This window comes from Coloeus monedula (assembly GCF_965178545.1).
Source record: "Coloeus monedula genome assembly, chromosome: 14".
Classification (NCBI taxonomy): Eukaryota; Metazoa; Chordata; class Aves; order Passeriformes; family Corvidae; genus Coloeus; species Coloeus monedula.
In genome coordinates, this window is record NC_138794.1 from 3,345,867 (window position 1) to 3,366,632 (window position 20,766).

A 20,766-nucleotide genomic window follows, 5' to 3' on the forward strand; every position below is an offset into this window, starting at 1 on the left:
AGACACGTTTCTGGTGGTGTAGAAGGGACCGATGGCAATGCTTCAGAGTGTAGCGGAGACGCAGGAGAGAGATTCAACCTGTTAACAAAAAAATTAAGCAGGGGGAAAATACCAACGGGAAGGAAAGATATATATACATATATATATATACGCATATATATATACAATTTAGAAGTATTCCCCAGGTGGCCACAAAGCATGGGCTGTGTTCCAAGCACCAACCTCTCTGACAGCAGAGTGATCTGTCACAGTAGCAATGAGTCTGAGGAGTACAATTTCCCTCACCAGACCAACACAACCATGTCTCAACAGCAGCAAGGCAACCCCGTCCCAGGATTATTCATTAAATGCTACAACACATCCACTTATGAGGCGAGGACTAATTCCTCTAAGAAAGACAAGAGGGAGAACAGCCAGAGCATGGAGGCAGAGGCCCAGACCGGCAGATCCAGTGTTAAGGTAAAAAGGGTGCTAAACATGAGCACTGTTTCTCTCAGAACAGGAGTTGGCTGTAGCGCTGGAGCCCAAGGAGTCTCCCTGCCGCTGTGGGGGAGCTTTTCCTGGCTTGGGCTATTACTTTCGTTTATAAACTTATCAGTGTCTTGGCGACTTCGTAGAGGTACCCAAGCCTCTTTTCTTCATTGCACAAAATGAGTTTCCCTAATTCTGGGGAGGAGAGTGATGTTAATTGTCCTCGTCGATCGTCGGAGCCGGGGGCGCGGGTCTTGCTCCTGAACCGGGGGGGCCCCTCCGCCCGCGGTGGGGCTGCGCCGAGCAGGGGGGGATGCTCTGAGCCCCGTGTTGCTGCTGGGTCGTCCCGCCTGGCTGTTCGTGCTTGTCCCCCTTGGAAGCAGGGGCAGATCGCGGTCTGAAGCGATCTGCGAGCTGGGCTGATCGCTTTGCATACCTCTTCCATTCGGAAAGTTGAAGGGAGAGTGGCAGCGTGTTTTGCCCTGGGTACTGATTTACATTAACAACTTGTTGACCTTGTCTGTTGCTGCAAATAGGGTATTTTTTTGCGGTTTTTTTCCATGTGTTTGCGCCCATACTTTTGAATAGAGGTACGACACAGGACTATATGAAGTTGGCAGGCACATACTGAAAAAACCCTGTGATTCGTGATTATTTTCTTGGAAGCGAGACAGTGTGTGGAGTGCTTGCTTGTCTGTTTGCTTTTTATCGATGGACTGTTTGTTTATGGGTTGTACTTTAGCTCCTAATGTTACAGGTTTGGATTATGTCTTTGCTTTTTTGGGGGAAACTATTTTTATTTTGTAAAGAAGAGTAGTTGCAAATGTAAGAAAAATCACATTGTAGCAGCCCTGGGGATATTATATAATATGGCTGATCTGTTCTGGTTGCTGTGATAAGAACTGAGATACACATGCTGTAAATATAAGATACAGGCTTGAGATGCAAGTGAGATCTAGCTGAATATCAAGTGTTTTGCAGACTAACAGAAACTCTAATGATTTGTTTTCTTAGGGTTTTTACTTGCTTATTAAGACAACTTCTAGAGTATTGACCTGGAATAATTTACTTCAGTTACGTGGGTGATTTTCTTCGATTGTTTTCCTTCAGATTTAGTAATCTTTGTTCACAGTTTAAAAAGTTTCATAGTTTAAACAGCATCTAGAAAACTAGCAGCCACTTTGTGAGTAGTGAGCTGGGGGAGGAATTAATACTTAACACAGAACGTGAAGCTGAATCGTGGTGTACTAAACTAAATTTTTGTGTTAACAACACTGCACAGGAAATGAACTTTACGGCCCTGTTCACACGCGATAGACATGCTCACGGCATGTGTAACACAGCAACCACACTAAGGAAGCTTAAGTTGTCATCAGAGTCCTGACAGTTGTTTTGCTAGATGAATTTTTAATGGTGAGGATAGTTGCATGTTACAATACCTAAATCAAAAATAGTCTTTTAAAATTTTTGTCCGGTGAATTTTGTTTTCTGGGTGATTGTTTAAGGGGAAAAATCCCTCCAAACCTGTTTCCAGAAGCATGTGTGGGAAGCAGTCTTAATTTTGTTAAATTTTGTTGTTCACCTTCAAGAACTTTGGACAAATTCTTGTTACTAGGTTTGGATAATTCAGCCTGACACTACAGGTTGCTATTGGTTCGTGTGCATGCTGTCATCACATTGACAGTCACTCAGATTTTTATCACTCAGTCACACTTTCTGCCCCTGTCATCACTCTTCAGCACAGTTCTGTGAAAGATGGGTTTTGAGAAATGAAAATGGAGTTCTGTTTGTGATCAGTTGAATACAAAATCTGTTGGACACAGCACATTACATTATTTTCATGTGCAAAATCCTGTAATAGTCTTTAGAGCTGTCAGGCAGCGCACGGTATTTCATTCTCTGCTTTTATCATTAGTGTGTGTAGTACGATCAGATTTGCAGTTCTTAGAGTGCTAGATAACTGTGCTGCCTCAGAGATTGTGCCGGAGTGAGGGATCACTGGAGAGCAGCTCTCACAGCGCAGTGAAGTTGTTTGGAAAGAAAGAAAGGTGTGAGACAACTGAAAACAACGTGCAGGAGCCTGAAATTCCTGAAGGCAAAAGGAGCATTGGGCAGGACGTTGTGCTGTTCTGTAATTAAAAGGATTTTTGATTTGAGGAAGAACTGTAAGAGTTAGGGTGCTACAAAGAACCCTTGCTCTTTCTCAGAGTGTGTAGCACACCCTTTATGGCCCCAGGGATTCCTTCACACAAACACAAAATGCTACAAACCTGGTGTGCTTTGGGCGCTGGTGGTGTCTCTCAGAATTTGTGTGAATCACCAGTAACCTGCCTGAATGACATTTTTACTTTGTTTCAGGGCACTGTAAATTGTTGTATGCTCTCAGATTAAAGCCAATGCTGTGTTAGAGCTAAGAACAAAACTTGGCCTGTGTGTAAATTTCATGTTTTCACTTTGGCTGGCATTAGCGTTAAGTTTATTAAAACATGTATAATACATAATGCAATAATATTTATTGAATCATTTTGCTAGCTATAGTGTACATTTTTCAAGTCAGAAAATGTACTAAAAACAAAAAAAAGCCCCATGTTGATTGTAAAATGGCATTGTATCTATTGCTAATTGGCCCCTGACTTACTCTGGATTTGTGTTCATGTCTTGTTATATCTTTTTCCTGGTCAAATAGCAGAGGATCATTTTCTGGATGTGTGGTGTGAGCATACCATGTTTTGTGATTTGCATCAGTTTATGAGCTGTAGCTAAAAAGTTACCTGTTCTTTCCTAGTATGGGAAACCCTAAATTAATCCACCCAAATTTTCAGAATAATCCTGAAAGTGTGTGTGTGCAGGGGTAAATGCTGTAATACCTATTTCTGTTGTGTGTGAATATGCTGACAGTCCGTGAGAAATGGAAGACCTTGTTTAGGTCATGGCACCTGTATCTCCCTCCTTAATTGGTATTTTCATATGTGGTTTTTATTTGAAAATTATGAGCATCTCAGAATAAGTGCCACATTTAAACAGTGAACCAGCCACGAAAGCTCTTCCCTTAATTTTCAGTGTATTGACTCCACAGATTAAACTGTTTATTAGTGAAAGATAAGCAGTACTTGGATGCCGGGACTGGGGTTTGATTATCCAGTGCTATATAAAGAATATCAAATTACACTTACCCAGCACTGTTGCAAGGAAGAGTTGCCCTGATTTTTTGTATTAACTCTAAAAATCTCAAGAAAGTGGACTCAAAATTGTGGCAGTCTGTCTTTTTCATATATATTAGTTATGATTTTCAGATATCTTTGTAATTGAACTTGCGGTAAAGGTACTTGGATTTGTAGAAACCTGCTTAAACACCTTTAGAATAATAGCTGTTAAATCTATAACATAAGTGGAGTAAATGCTGAAAGCCTTAAGGACTTCACGGGCATTTATTTAAAATTGGCTTGGATATTCATAATCATATGCTATCCCAACATCCTGTGTGTGTGTGGCTCTTCTCCAGTGCATTAATATACACTGTAGCACCTTGATTTTGCTCTGTCATTCTTTTACGTATGTAAGATTTCCTTCCTCTTTCCTTGTGTAACTCTCCCTGTCGGGTACATTTAATACAGAAATATGTGCATTTGGGTGCAAGGGGATCAGGGAGTAAATCCAAACTTCCTTTGTTTTAAACTAAAATTACTCCTAAGACAGAAGGACCAAATGTGAAATAGTCTTTCTTTTTATCAGCTGATGCGGGCCGCCAGATTAAATCCTCGCCCCTATTGCCAGTTAATTTTCTGCGTTCAAACCCTGAAATTGCCTGTGAATTTTGCAGTCACTGCAAACCAGTGTTGCATAATTCTGCATAGGCTGTATGCTATATGGCACCTGCAGTGCTGAAGTGGATCTCATTTCAGCAGTTAACAGCACGTTATTTAGTCCATTAAGCTGTCTGTTCTTTTCCTCCCTGTCTGGTAATTCCTTTCCCTTGGAACACACGAGCACTCCCTCCCTTTGATACTCCCACACTTTCTGTCCATGCTTCCACTGAGGCCGTCCACCCTTGCTTGAATCCTCCCTGTTCCCACTGAAACTGTCCTCAATCATTTCCCCGACAAACCTCCCATCACCATTTCCCTCCCACTTCCACGGACTGACGTCAGCTCTCCTGTGCAGAGATCCTTGCTTCCACCGAGAGGATCCTTCCCACGCTGAGATACATGAACTTTTCTCAGTCTTCAGGGCTCCAGACTTTCAGACTGATACTTTTTATGCTGTTGTTGTAAGGCATGAACACTTTCTCCAGGGAGTCTTAATTTTTAAATTGTACAGAATGAAGTAGTGTAGTAATATGTGAACTGGGCTCATATTTAAGCCTAATTTTTATCTATTTAAATTTCCTGTTGTTTGTTATGTAAATTGGAAAAAACCCAAACTGTAAATCACTCACAGCGTATAGATGGCTACACTACTAAGCATAAGCTGCACTTTCAATTTTTAAAGCATTATTATTGGTACCTCTTCTTGTCATGCAAACCAGCTCATGCAAAATGTGTTACTGCATCTGAGAGCAATTCCTTGTGTGACTGAGATGAGCAAGGTTAGACGCTGAATTCTTGGACTATTTACGGTTGTTACAAACTTCACTGAATCTCTTTTTCAGCTGAAAATTCTTCTGCCCTTTCCATTGTTCTTCACTGTTGCTGTCTGAGCTTGCTTTGTGTCTTTTTCCTGGCCATTTAATGTAGTTTAGTACTAAGCTTTTCCTTTTCTGCCACCTGAATCTGTCGATAGAGGAAGTATTAAAACCAAGCCTTCATTTCTGCAGTTCTAGATGTTTTTCTTACTGTGTTGTACCTTTTGTATTCCTAATTATATGGCTCAGATTGAAGTGTAAGTACATGCACAGTGAGAAATTTTCTAGTTATAATCCAGGCAGAATAACGGGAGGTGATGTACTAATGAGTTTCTACCATTCCCAATATTACATGTGGTGTGAAATGCCAATGAAAGTTACCAGCTTTGCCTTGCTGTTTAAGGTGCCAGCAATTCAGATTTTACATCCAAAATGCTAAGTTTATATATAAATTAAAGATAGGGAATGGTTACACCTGCTTGCAAATACTTCTCACTCAATCAACAGTTGATTAGAGGATGCTTACAATCTGTGACAATGAAGAATGTCTTACTAAGAAAGTTGTTCATGGTTCATTTGAAACTAAGAAAAAATACTGTTTGGAAACTGTTTTGCTTTCCATTTTGCATGCTTTAATATTTGTTCCTCATGTTCAAGTAAATGTCCATGTCAAGAAAGGGAGAGGTATTTGAATGAGAATTATTTTTAACATCCATTGAAATTGTTATATCCAGCAGTCGCCACTACCAACAGTGATAAATTGCTGTTTTGTTTTAGTTATGATATGAACGTTTGTTCACCTCTCTTGGCTGTCACATTGAGAAAGGACTCCAGAATTGGGTTGCTTAAGCAGTAGTAACCATACACTGAAAATATTCCACTTTTTGAGCAGTTGGCATGTCAACTGACTTTCAAATGACTTCTCAAAGAAGAAACAAGTATTTTGAGATATGGACAGCTAAAGCTTCTATTGGCTCTCAGCAAAAAGTGAAAGAAACTTAAAGCAAATATGATAATGAGCAGACTGGCCTCAAGGTGAAATAATTTCAGTGCAAGATTTACGTAAGTTATCATTTTACTAGGGGGCCACAGAAGCACCTGCACACGCAGGAGAACATTTAGCATTGTGTTCTGTTTTGGTGGTGGGTATGGATGTAATATGCCCACACTGTAAACTGCCTTACCAGCCATGGATGGAATTAAAACATTGTTAGCAATGTTTCCAAGGTTGCACACACAGTGTGATTTTATGTCCCAAGCTCAGTTTTCCATGTGAATTTCAGTGTTTTTATATATCAGATCCATTCATCCAGTGGAGGTTCAGTTGGAAATTGCTTAATCCTGTGACATTCTACACATTGCTATCCATTCATTGGGAAAATAATTAGGTATCATCATTTAGCTATGATTTAAATTGGCACAGGATGACAAGATACAAATGGAATAGCTTTAATGTGCATGACATACTAAATAGTTTTATTGCCTAGAGTCAGATTTTTAAGGTTTCAAAGGCATGAAGGAGTGATGTTAAAGTCCTCTGCTTTGCAAAAAGATTCCAGCATTCAGCCCCTTTGAGGTTCTTTCCTGACACCCTTTCTAGGGCCAAAATGTAATAAATGGTGTTGTTGCACACACTGTGAAATTAAGTCGCGGAGTCTCTAATTTGTGCAGTCTTCCAGACCCTTCTCTTTTGCTATGGGTTGTACTGTTGGCCTCAAATCAAACTCCCAGGCCCTTTTCTTCTCTTTCTTGTAAAATCTGTAACTCTGTCACTCTACATAAAGTAAAAGGCTTAGCATTCTGCAAGCCAGCTCCCACATGTATGACTTTGTTCCAGGAGAAAGGAAGAGAGCTAGAACCTGCTTTTTGACATGGAAATGTGTTGACATAAATTAGGTTATATCTGTTTTGAAAGTGTTAGACAAGGTAATTTGAGATGGGTTTTGATAGTGTTTTAAATGTTCAAAGGTAGTCTGCAGATACATGTAGAAGTGTTAAATGTCCTTGCATAGCAGAAGAACTTGGAATGAAAAAGGAATATTCAAGATTTAAAAGCAATTTTGGGAATAAAGTGTTGCTCATGAAAAAGACTGATTCCAGCATGAGGGACTCAAATTGGTATTCCCATCCTTCCTTGGAGTGGGAGGAAATGTGGCTTTTGGTCCTGCCACTTTGTTACATGATAGACAATTTTTGAGCACTAGATCCCAAAAAACTGGGATAACATATTTTTGTTGGTGTGAAGAAAATCACTTTGTTGGCCAGATGGGTCTTTCATGTCTGAGCAAACTAAATTGATACTAAATCAAGGATTTTTTAAAATGAGGACATATATTAATCTGTTTGTTAAATAATATTTTAACAGATTTAAGATGTGTCTGTTTCTTTGTTGGAAATGAGACCTCACCTTTTTTTTGGCAAGAGCAGAATTATTTTGCATGTTAATTTTAAAGTTGCATAGGAAACCAAACATTTTGTATGTCTTTTTCAAGGAAGATGTATTTTGCTTTGTAAATCAAACATTTTATATAGTGACATGAACAGATTACTGGTCTTGTTACAGGGAAAATGGTGACATTGAAATCTTTTCATTGTGTTTTAGATTTCCCAGTTTCCTAAGTAAATCCATACTAAGAAAACACAGAATCACTGGACAAATATGAAAGAATGGCATCCTCTACTTCCCATTGTTTTCATTTTGAGTTAGCAGTGACCTTTAGCTCCCAGCTGGGATGCAGTGGAAACTTTACAAGGCCCCATCTTACTTGCCCCTAAAAGACTACTTATTTTTAAAGTTACACATTTACTATCCTGTTCTGTCTTTGAGTCTGAGGTTCTGTTATCTCTGATAAAATTTAATCAGAAAAACAACCTCAGTAAGTGATCAGCAAAGTGGAATCTTGTTTGGAAAAAACCTACGCTAATTTGTTAATTAAAGCACAACGAAAGAAACCTTGATCCTCATTGAATGCAGTCTTCTGTATTCAGGAGTAGCTGCACTTCTGCATCATCAGAAAGATGTTCCTCGTTCACACTGAGTTATCAGGGTTGCTTCTCTTCTGACTCTGAGGTGTAGAACTCTGATTTACAGTAGAGGTTTTAATTCCAGGTTTAAAAGCACAGATATATCTGTGTGATATGGAGGTAGGTCAAGATCAGCGTTGAGCTGAGATGATTAGTTTGTAGATGTGTATTCTTTTGGAAAACTGTCTGCTCTTCCTTCCAATTTTTAATTTTTTTTTTTTCCTTCCTTCATAACTTTCCATAAGTTTGGTGAGAAATTCCACAAATGGTTGAGGAGAGCCACAGCTATTACTCTGGTAACTTGAAGCAGAAGTGATGTGTCCTGTATGCTGTTTAACTGCCTGGTAAAAATTGCACTTTTCCATGAGATGTAACTCAAAGATAAGTATTTCAGCATAGGATGAGTATCAGAATGTACATCTGTAAATGCTGGAATCCAGAGCTTGTACTGAAGTGTGGATGGCACTGGGGTTTCTGGCAAGATATTTGCTTTTTATTTTTCAAACCAAGGCAAAGTATTTTCAAATGCCAAAGAGATTTATCAGTGTGCCAAATTCTTACTAAAATGACACTCTTTCAACCCTGTTATGATCTGTGGGCTCAAGGGTTGTTGCTGTGGCTTTAGGTAACTTTGGGAGCGGTGACTCAAAGTTAAAACTTTGAAATTCTAAGCACTCAAAAGGATTTTTTTCCTCCCACATTTTTGTACCTGTGTAGTTTTTTCCTGCGTCTGAGGATCGTTCTGTAAGCAGTGATGCAGCAGTGACCCAGACTTCCCCTGGTTAGTGTGTGGCTCCCTGGCCAGCTTGCTGTCTGTTTCCACTCGAATGCCTGATGTTAATTCTGTGTCATGCAGGACCGGGGCCACCGTGTACCCAGGAACACAAGAGCTGCACTCAGACCAAGCTGTGTCCATGTGTGCAGTGCTTTGTCTCCAGCAGCGTCAGCAGAGTGTGCTTTGGAGAAAGATGCAAGGGATCTATTTAAAGGTTCAAAACTGAGAAGAGTTCTTCATGTTCCTCTTCTGGCTCTAGTCTGAGCATACTGATTTACTTTTCATTTTTCACCGTTTTGGCATGTAGTATGATACCGATATTTGAGTTTTATGTCCTTAAAACTTGGTTGACGAGTGCAATAAAAAAACCTGTACTCTTGAGTGGAATTTGTGAATGGAGAGTTAATGTCCAAACCAGTGTTAGCACATACTTACCGCTGCAACAGCACCAGTGTGAGTGGTAGATGTATTTGTTTCTGCAGATACTGTTGCAGAGACCAAGAACAAACGATGAAAGAGTTTAAAAGAAAGCAAGGGACAGGAATTGCAACTAAATACGGGTTTGCATTCTGAAGAAGACTTCATGACCAGGATAGCTAGTTTTTTTCATACATAGGTCACAGTGTCCTGCAGATGAAAAAACCTGAGGGTAAACCGGCTATTTTAGAGGAATGAAACATTTCAAAGCCAGGCAAAGGGAGTTCTGCAAAACCAAACAGCTTTTGTTTTGTTAACAAAAGGAAGAGTAAGTCCTGTGAACTCAGACACTGCTTCACGCTCCCATTGATGCTGCTGGAACTTTTCACTTAGTATTTGGTTTTTTTGTTGTTGTTTTTTTTTTTTTTGTCTTTGGCAGGAATGGATCTGCTTTCTGCAGAATTTCAGACGAAAGAGCTGTTCTGCTTGTGCTGTCAATTAGTGACATTATTGCATGTCCTCACTTCTGGAGGTGGTGTTCTTGTTCCTTTCGGTGTGATGCCATGGAGCTGAGATCTGTCAGGAGAAGAGTCAGCTCAAATTCTGTGGCAGTGCTGTCACTCACAGCCCCTAAGCCTACCAATGACACTTCTTCCCTCAGCAAATAATCTCACATTGTACCTTTTCCAGAGTATGGAATGTTTTACTTTAGGGCAGCTGCTTACTTTTTAGGAGAGTTTTATGTTTTCTGAAATACTATTGCAAGTTACAGCTCTTTAAAATTAATGTATTAGAGCAGTAGCTTGTTGGGAACCAAGTTTTATCCAAAAAGCACTTGTCTCTGGCAGTGGTACCTCATAGGAAAAACCAGATTCTTGGAGATGAGAGAGATTTAGCTTTTGTGATCCTTGTTCATTCTACTAAAAACTCATTGAACTAATGAAGCTGCTCAGTGAGGAAGCTGACCCATCCTTCTCCCCCTTGGCTTTGGTGAGAAGTGCAGAGGCAGTGTCTGTCTGTCTGTCTGTCCCTGAAGGAGAGGCAGGAGTGGCAGCCTGCTGGTTTGGTAGCAGATAATAAACCAAGAAATTTTGTTGGGCATTCTGTACTATTGGTTCCAAGAGTTAAATATTGATGTGTCAGCTTATGATAGTTTTCTGAGAAACCTAATTCTGCTGTCACCGTTTGGAAGCTGGAAGGGGTTTTTTTCTTGTTTGTTTGTATCAGTGCAGAGCCTCAGAGTTAGAGGGGGAGTGGGGTAGAGGGAAAAGCCCTGCCCTGCTAGTGGCTGGTGGGAGGTGTGGGAAGTCCAGAGGTTTGTCACATCCTCAGACTTAGCCTCTGGTCACAGTGTGACCATGGGAACGTTGCCAAGCACCAAATTTTCAGAGAAGCATGACTGAAGTTCACATTTTCTAAAAAGCTAAGCTCTCTTATGAATTATCTACAGTGAGATTCATAGCTGGACTGTCAAAAAAAGCAAGCTGAAATTGCCATCTTTTTTGCCCATTAAACTAAAAGCAGCTTCTTTTTGGAGGTTACATAGCTCTGACATTTTCTCTTAACTTTATCTTGGCTGTTCTGATTGCTAAGAGCTTTTACAAGGTTCTCTTGTGCTCTTTGGGCAGTATAAACTCTTTCCTGCTGTGCTCTGCTAAGTTAGTGGGACACTGTTCATGGGGCAGTTTTTGCTTTGTGGTGTAACCTTGTTTGGTTGTTGTACAAAGTCTAAGCAAACCAGAGAATTTTAAGGACTTTGGAAATGAAATGGACCTGGTGCAGGATCAGAGAATGGCAATCTTTTCCTCCGTTTCTTCTGAGAGCCTTTGAGCTGTGCTAGGAAGTGCAGGCTGTGGGAATTAAGAGGTAGCTGTGATTTTCACCCTTGTGTTGGGTGCACAGGATTTATGTGTGGGTTAGGAGGTGCCTCCCTGATATGATGCACTGCTCTGTCAGTCCCTCCAAAGTTATACCAAGACCAGAGCCCAGTGGAGAGTGTAAGTGGTCCAGCACTTGCAAGGTTCAGAGGTCTCTATGAGGTATGGTTTAGTTGCAGAAGTCACAGTTACCTCCACAGGGATATTTCCCTAGTTATGGAAAAGTGATTTGTTCTAAAATGTTGAGAAACCTCATAAATTCTCCCATCATCAGTTGGAACAAGGACACAGTCTTCCTCAGTCTGCTGTTTTCTCAAGTGTGTGTTTAGCAGTGAGGCCATGTAGTCTCTTGCCCTTTCTCCACGGATGACCTGCAAGGAAGAACCATCAACCCCCTTCAGGAAACCTGATACTTTTGGTCAATGGTCCCTTACATTTTTTCCCCAGCTGACTGGCATTCCAGCTGACTGATCAGAGAAGTACCGGGCTGCATCCACTTGTTAGGATTTGCTGTGCCAGGGCTGTTGCATTCCAGGACAAAGGTACCACGTTAGTGAGTTGTGTTGAGCTCACTTGAAAGCAGAGGTGCTTCCCTGGCTGCGGCCAATCCCTTTGACCACTTTGGGATCTGGTTTCCACTTACCCCTGTAACAGTACACTCAGTAAACACTCATGTGAAATATTGTGAAATATTACCTGGGAATCTTTAAATGCTCCACTGCTATTGCTTCCTGCCACTTTGTAAGAGGTACAAGGATTTGTATAGTACCTACTTTTTTTTTTTTTTCTTTTTTCCCCTCCATTTTGCAGTGAGAGGGATGTGGGTGAAGGGCTTGGCATGGTTTTTCGTCATCTTTCCCAACATCAGAGGGTCCCAAGACAGCAGGCAGAATTTCTAAGAGATTCTTCTAAAGGAGGGTCCTTTAGCCCATCCTAAAATAATTTAATGATTTTTTTAAGGCAAACCAATAAAACAATCATGTAGAGAAAAAAACATGACGGAGGATTGCCAGGGTAAAAGGATTATGGTTTACAGCACTGCCCCTGTGCTTTTGCTGGGTGCTGCAAGAGGTCTTCATATCCTTTAGAGTCTGAGTTAGGTTGGGGAAACCTTGACCCCTGTACTCAGGAATGGTCTGGGGCCAGCAGCAATAATTTGTTTAAACACAATTTCTTAAATGCAGGTTAATTGATTGCTACAGCTACAGATACTTTTGTCCTAGAACAGACATGAGCAGACTGTCCAAGGGCTATATACATATGCACAGGATGTTTGCCAATTAGCTTGTGGTTAATTTAAGTAGAATACAACCCCCTGACTTAGTAAACTCTCAACAGTGGCAGCCCAGCCACAGCCACTTGTCCTCACCCCAGCACCATTCTCAGCCTGGCAGCCCATGTAAAACAGCATTGCCTTTGACATGCAGACTTTGTCTGCAGTGATGTGCAGCACTGTACTGCAGGGCAAAGTATTTCCAGTGTCTCTTACAGGAGGCCTGAACTGGTTCTAGGAGAAGCAGGACTTCAGTAATAAATCTAATCTCTTGAAACATGAGTTGGAAGTCGTAGCTCCTGTCAGCAGGTTCGCTGTATGATGTATTGTGGAGCCTTGGCTGCAAAGCAGCTGTAGCCTGCAGTTAATGAGCTGTTCAAAGTAGCTGTGAAATTGTCAACTTAATTAAGCCAAGTTTAGTTAACAGTCATCTTTCAAAGATTTTGTGTGAAGAAGCAGGCTCTGGAACTGCCCAGATATGCACTGTAGGAAAGTGCTGTGTGCTTTTCTGAACTGAGAAACGAAGAGCTCATGTGGTAAGAGAGAGTGCTATTTTGCAAAGTGTTTAAAGAAAGCCCCTGGCTGTCCCAGCATTCATAGTTATTTCCCATTCGTAGTTATTTCCATTTTTAGATAATTAAAAAGCATAAGCACTCTAAAACAGTCAGTGGATTGCAGCTCCTGTGTGATACTGATTGAACATCGATCTTTTTTTCCCCACTTTTAAAAAAAAATATCATACACGTGCAACTCCTTTAATTGTTATCTGTTTCTTTATAAAATAGTGAGTATTTATTTTTGTGCTTTGTCCCGGGTCCCTTTCTCTCCTGATAGTATAGAAAATTTAGTCTGAGCACTACTAAAACACCTGCTGAAGGCAGTGGAGACTGCAGTTCAGTTAGCTGGGTTTCTTCAGTTTGTCCTTGGACAAGGAGTAAATACTCTTTCAGACATTTGCAAACTTCTTCTGCCCATGACCTTGAAAGGACCCATCAAATGTTACACAAACAAGTGTTTAGGGACTTCGGTGCTGAGGCATCACCCCTTGCCTCAAATGTCAGTGTTGCAATGGTCCCTTCTTCATGTTGGTGATTTCTTACTGGCTTAAGTAGGGTAAAGTCCTCTTCTAATTACAGCAATGCTGATACTACTGTGCTTGTTGCAGCGTAGTTTATGCCATTTGAGAGTACAAATACAGTGGTATGGCTTTTTCCACAATAGAAAGGTTTCCTGTATTTCTTGACTGGTGGACCTATACTTAGGACACATTTAGGTGAAGTCTTAATGCAGTCAAGGCCAGGACTGGATGAGGAATGTTACCTAGATTAGAAATATCAGTGAGGGATTTGGGATTTTAGTTGTATTTTATATTGGAAAAAGATCTCTGTTATGGATACAGTGACAGTGGATGGGGGAAGCATGCTTTTGTTAGAATAGCTTGTTTCAGCTGAGGAGCTCGTATAAAAGTGCACCAGCAAAACCAGTTTTGCTAATGTTAGCTCCATTTGCAATGAGAAAGTTTCCCAGGACATTTGTGTTATACCCATGCCAGGAATTTAGGACTGTGCAAGTGAAATGGAAGTGAAGTGAGAGCACAGGGAGCCTTTTGCTCCTTGTTGAGCCTTTGGACTGTAATAGGTTTTGGCAGCTGATGCCTATGAGCCACTTGCCTGCTTTTATGATGCCTTTACAGCCAGAATTGGTAGCAGTGAAAGCTCCAAGGAACTCTGCAAGCACTCTGAGTCCTGCCACCACACTGGCCCTTTTTTGGAATTTTTCCTCATTTGGACAGACAGATTTAACAGGAAATAGTTTGGCCGAGGTGTGAAATCATAATGTGAATATTTGCAAACCTTTGGGAAGAAATGGTATTTTTTTGTCAGCAAGACTTTGTAGACCAGCAGTAGAACAAACAGAGGGGGGAACAGTCCTTGAATTAGGACAAATAAATGAATGTTAATGGCCTTTGTCCTCTGTGGCTGTTTGTTTGCCTTTTGCTAAAGGACACTGCTCTTCAGAACGGGCTGTAAGTGGCTCTGTGTTCTGTGACTTCAGGTTATTAAGGAAAAGTTGAAGTCTCAGTTTATTAATTGCATTGTTTAGAGCCAACTTAATAACTATCTCATGAAACTATTCCAGATTTATGCTTGAGTATGGGACAAGTACATGTAATAATACATACAGCAAGTATGGAAGATAACTGAATTATCAGGTGTGATTTGATGACAGTTAGATTGTAATGCTAAATTGTGGCAATTTGTGATAGAAATGTTGTCACACCACAGCTGCCTCTGTGGCAAAACCCCCCTTTTACTGCCTGTTTCTGCTTAACCTTCTTACTTTTTAACCCATGGTGGTCTGTAGTTTTTCTTTAACTTGTTCAGTCACACATAGCAGAGGTTTCTTCCTCCAGCCCCTTTTCTTCTTTTTGCCACTGTATTCTACCTTTGACTGCCACTTCCATGTTTCTAATGCTCATAAATGCATGTATCTATAATTTTGGGGGGTTACAAATGTATGTGTCCTCTCACTGACAAAACTGATACCAGCTCCTCTCAGTGCGTTTTTTTTCATGAAGTGCTTTTGTTGGGTGAAGGTCTTTGAGGAAGGTCTAGCTTCTTCCCACCCTCTGGCATAGGACACTATCCTGGAAATGACAGAATCTTGCTTACAAAGAGGCATAGCTAGTAAACAGATGTCTCCCTGAAAATCTTTATTTAGTACACACAGTGTACTCCTAATCATTTGCACCAAGGTCAATAGCCCTTAAAAGGCTATTATTATAAATCAATCTGATATTAGAGGAGTATTTTCATAGATGTGTACACAAACACAAAAAAACAAACCAGTAATTTTTTTCTCTAACTTCAGATAAAATGCAGTAAACTTATTTCTAATCTGCTGTACTAGAAAAATGATTTTTTCATCTTTCAGAAAGCTTTCAAAATTGCAGTGCTGTTCTATGCTTAAAAATGTTTTCGGTACTGACATTTTAAATTGTAGGTGTGTTCTTGTGTTGCTTCACAGAAAGTAGTAGAAAATTGTGGGGAAAAAACAGTTTTGTTTTTCAGCATAAAACATAAATAATCAGTTGATGTGTAAATTGCTTGATTGTAGTTTGTGGACATGAATTTTAGTTATTTACTATGAATAGAAACTGTCATAAATGACACTAATCATGGACTCCTAGTCTTATATGATTCAGCTGGTGCTGACACAATTTCATAATAAAAATTAGACATTTTTCATCTGGTTTTGTAACCATGTTAGTTCAGATACTTGCTGTGTAAAGGGAATAGCTGCATGAATAGTTGTGATCAAACTGAACTTTGATCTGAAATGGAAATTGATTTTTTTCCTTACTAGGAATTTTACCATGTCTTCCCAAAGTATCGAAGCTCAAGCTGGTTTTGTGACAGCTTTGCTTTTGACAAGGACTGAGTGAAAGAAATTGTTACTTTTCCTCCAGATACACTTCCAACAGCTGCCATAATTCCCATTTTTTCATGGATCATGTTCATTGTGTCTCTAATGTAATTAACTGTTCTTTTATATGTTTACTATCCATTCTTTCTTGCCCTGGCAGAGTTGGTGACCATTACTGAAAGGTGGCCCACGAGTGCTGTTTTGCTTATGGAGCTTCACCCAGGAGCTCCCTGCTCTGATTTGGGGCCACAAACTGGTCCTGGTTTTTTTCTTTTGAGTAGCATGAGTAGGCTGAGAGACCTGACTCTCCTCTTGCTTGCATTGAGGGTGGGGTGATACTTCATTTGAGTGATGCTCTGCAAGTAAACCAGAGCCATGTGCAGGACTCAGAGCTGCAGCCTCTTGCTCCTGTCTCTGTACCCACATTGTGGAGCCAAGCTGATGCATGAAGCCTGTAGTGTCCATGGAAGGGCTGTTTTCTCAGAACTGTTTTGTTTTTAGCTGCTTTTGGCTACTCTTTACCTGTCTGATACATCACAACCAAAACCCAGATGGTAATCCATGCTGCCTTAGCCCAGTGAGGTCTCCTGGTGCCACATCCAGTTATGTGCATAGCAGAGCACAGCTGACTGAGCCCTGCAGATGTGGGGAATCTGGTGCCAGACAAGACTTTATAGCCTCTTTGAAGTCACCTATATGGGGGTGACCAGAATGGTAATGGCCTTCATTAATGTAACAAACAGCCAAGTGCAGATATGACAGAAAAAATATACTGAAATGAACCAATTCACATGAATTTGTAATTCTGCAGAAAAAAAAGAAAAAAATAGTCTGTGAAGTTTGTCTTAGCACAAAAAATATGCTAGCCTGTATTGGTGCAGTATTTTTATGCAGGCTGGAGATAGGTTTGTGTGTTGTGGGGAAGCTCTGTTGAATCTCAGCAGTTGTTTCTTTTACCCTTCATCATCTTCCAGTTCAGTCCATGGAAAATAAACCTAAACTCTAATTACTGTGCCTGTTTTATTTTTTGTTCTTTAAATTTTCTTCGCCTTTTTTATAGCATCCTTCCAAAATGTGTTGCCCTCTATAAACATTAGGCTATTAAAATTTTGAAGCTCATGACAATGTTGTTCCACAGACCATGCATTTGCTGGCATTTTCAGGGTAAACACCCTCCAACCAGAAACTAAGCTAGCTCAGTCTTTGTGGTCCACACTGTCCTCATATGCCCTGGGATCAGGAGTCCCTTGCCTGTTCTCATGTCACTCACATGATGTTGTTTCACACTTGGAAGTTACATCTTTGGATCAGCACTTCCTCGCTTTTTGAAAATACCCCTCTCTTTAAAGGAGGCAGTTGCTCGATTCTAACTGCTCTTAGTAAAAGAGCAGATTTTTAGGGCTACTAAGTAGGTCTTTCTAAACTTTACAGTCCTTTCCCAGCAAAGGTTAGCATCATAGAATTAGAAATTACCCCAAAGAAAATTAGCCAGCAGCAGCAAATCTAGCACAGATAAACAAAGTGTTGTTTGGGAAAGGCCTTCAGTATTCCCAGCCATCGTTTTAAACCCACCAGATTCCTCTTCCAAAAATCCTTGAGACTGATCACGTTGTGCCTTGGCAAAGACTTTTGGGATCTAGAATGGTATTTTACTTAGTGACTCGTGGGTCTCCTCACTCAGGCAGGGAGATAAAGGAAGATAAGATGGTCAAACAGAAAAATGTTAACTTTGAATGATGTATAATGGTCAGTCAAGGCCGTGGTGTAGCTCGTCTGCTTTGTGACAGATAAGCAACTGTGGTGCAAGGACTACACATGGTTTTTAGATTAAAAATTCTCATTTTTAGCTTTGTCTAAATTATAGGAGCTTTTTTTTCCCTGTGACTTGAGCTGTGGTTATTTATTTTTCTGTGTGGTTTTTGGTTATTGTTGTTGTTGGTTGGTTGTTTTTTTTTCTCCTGGATACAAATGATACCAAACCTTGCTGAAGCAACATGCTACTCAAAAGCTTAATCAATGTGATATTAAAAAAAAAAAAAAGTGGTAATGTATATAAAATAGCTAAAAACTGTTTCTCATTCCAGAAGTTTGAGCATTTCAGATGCCATTGTTAATGTTCAGCAGTGACTGGCTGTGCTTGGGAGTTCAGTGTATTAAGCTCATTTGGGTAACTTGTGTTCCAAGTGTGTTGCTGGGGGGGGGCAGAGGGGAGAGGGTCATACTGTGGAAAATGGATTTAGGAAAAAGCCCAAGTAATGATACATCTTATTTGTGTTAGCAGGCGGCAGCACACATAATTTGTACAGGTCTTTGTAATTGTTTTTGATAATCAGTCCAAGAAAGGGGAAAGAATTAGTGCTAACAAGAAATCCCATCTTGGAATGCAAACTCACTGGGACAGGGATCATATTTTCCTGTCTGTTTATAGGGCTGTTGTACACTTCAGTGCTTACACAAAAATGTAAAAATAAAATAAAACCAGCGATGATGATGTCAGGAAGTGAACTCTCTGTCAGTTCACTCCCTGTAATGACATGCACTTTTTAAAAAAAGACATAAACTCCTTTATGTGTAAGGAGAGTGCAAGAGTTGCATGTGCAATTAGAAGTAATTTAGTTCAGAAATAGATGACTTGTTTGTCTGCTGGTACAATTAATGATAGCACTGGTATCCAGTGTCCCAGATATTTACAGTAAAAAAAGGAAGTTAACAATAAGGCCATTAAACTGAAGTTATCAACTGATGGGAAATAAAAATCTTGACCAAAAAATCACTGGCTAATATTCCTTCAGAAACAAAACCAGGCAACCAGTTAACCACAGCATTCCCAGTGCTCCTGTCTGGTGCTGGCTGGAACAGTCCTCTGTGCTTCCTTCCTGCCTCTGCCCTCCTCTTTGCGAGCTCTGCTGGCCACTGGATGTGGGTTGGGAGCCCTGGCACTGCTGAATCCCAGGGTAGCCTCAGTACTTGAGATGCTAGGTCTGGTAGTTAGAAAATAAACAATAGTTAAAAATTAAGAAACTTGGGGTTTCTTTGATAAGATCTTGGATCCTAAGGCAAGTGCTAGAATGACCTGAAGTATGTCTTGATAGGAAGATATCCAAAGGCATGGTCTCAAGCAATATTGGGACTAAATTGGTCTAAATTGGGACTTCATCTCCTAATAACAATTTTTTCTTCCCTGCTGGAATTGGCAATGTCCACATTTCTCCTCTGAGAAAGGAGTCCCTAAAGGATGGGTAAGGGGGCTGGCAGCTCTTCTGGGAACAGAATGCTGACATTAGAGTGGCTCAATGCCCTGGGAAGAAAGGTTATTTATTTAGGGTTTAAATTATTAAATTGGGATTAAGTCAGATAAGTAGAAGATTGTTGCGTAACTCACGTTCTTGGCTCAATCTTATGCTGTGCAGAGATTAAAAAACTGTTTCCTGGATATAGAAGGAGGTTTTAATATGGGCCAAGTGGCAAATTTCTTTTGTTTTTAGGGAGGCAGCAGAGACTTACCTCACATCCAGGTGTAGAGGATTGTATTCATGGGATTTGCTTTTTCCAGTTTGATTCTTCCTCATCTGAACCAATCTCTTGGTGTACCTAGAGGGCAGAGGTGGAGCAATAATACCCAGAAGAACATGAATTAGTTTAGAATGACCAAGCCAGCCCTGGCAGCAGCAGTAGGAGAGCTGTGTGAGCATCAGCACTGATGTGTGCAGGCTGCTGTGGTGGTGCAGCTCCAGTGCTTCCAGTCCTCCAGCAAACTCAGAGCTACCTTTGATACCACCATGCATGCTGCTGTGCAGGTCCCCTCACAAAAAGCTGAGGGGATCATTCATGAGATGAGGAGGCAGCCCAAGGCTGCCCTTTTTGTTCAGCTCAGCCTGACTGAGGACTGCCCATGGCAGAGCATGGGGCAGTGGGTCCCCAGCACTGCAGTAAGGACTCCAGTTCTTGTCAGGAGCAGACTAAATCCCAAGGGTTGGGGAGTTCAGTGAGCAGGGATCTTACAGGAGGTCAGCAAGACTGTAAGGGGTTTTTCTAGGCTTGCACTTTTTGCTCTTGTGAGGATGGGAAGGTCTGTCTCTCAGGGGGCATAGCAGAGCCCAGACTGTAGCAGGGCAGAGCTGCAGCTGCCCAGGAAGCTGCACCTTTTCTTCGACATCTCTTACCTCTCTGGGTATTCCAGTATGATTTTGGCATACCTGAGGAGTACTCGGAGCTCTGCAGCACTCTGCAGTCTGCTCCTGCAGTTGTGTGTGTGAGTGGCAGATGAGGGCTGGCAGAAAGGGAAGAGGGCAGAGCGTTGTAACCCTCCAGCAGAATTGTTTCCAGAAGTAACTGTGAAAATGACAGCAGGAGATTCTGCACTTGTTCTCTGTCCGTCTCTTTCTGATAAAGCTTTGCTTAGTTCACACGTCAGAAGGTGATTTTTCTAACAGCCAGTACTTCTAACTCACACATTTGGGTTTGACAATCAAGCTGTTTTCTGTCTGAATTTTACTTCATTGCCAGTAATAAAAATTCCAGCTCGCTCAGCCATGGTTATATTGGTTTTGCAGAGCTAACAGTAGTAAAAGCTTGTTTTTGTCCACAAAGTTAGTAGATTAGGTCTCAGAGAAACATCACCCAGACAATGGATGTATAGAAAAATCTGGAGTTTTTTTATTGGTGACTTAGCTTGAACCAAATGCTACTCAAACAACTGAGTGCTTCTTTTACCACCCCCAGCCTCTGTGCACTGCCTTGCATAGGTAAAGAAGAGATTTTTGCTGTGGAAGTACTAATGAAGCTTATGCCACTTGCCATTATTACTGACTATTCCAACAAAAATACCCATGTTATAGGACATACTTCCTCTACTCTCTTGGTGTTAATGCTAATATTTGAA

General features: G+C 40.8%; 1 protein-coding gene across 1 annotated transcript in view; it reads left to right on the forward strand.

The window, feature by feature from the left end:
* Nucleotides 1-303: 303 nt before the first annotated feature.
* PDE8A (phosphodiesterase 8A) overlaps nucleotides 304-20,766 on the forward strand; it is a 115,540-nt gene continuing 95,077 nt past the window's right edge. Inside the window, exon 1 of the mRNA XM_082290580.1 lies at nucleotides 304-459. Coding sequence (XP_082146706.1) covers nucleotides 421-459 — 39 coding nt within the window. The 5' untranslated portion in view covers nucleotides 304-420. The remainder of the gene's footprint in view (nucleotides 460-20,766) is intronic.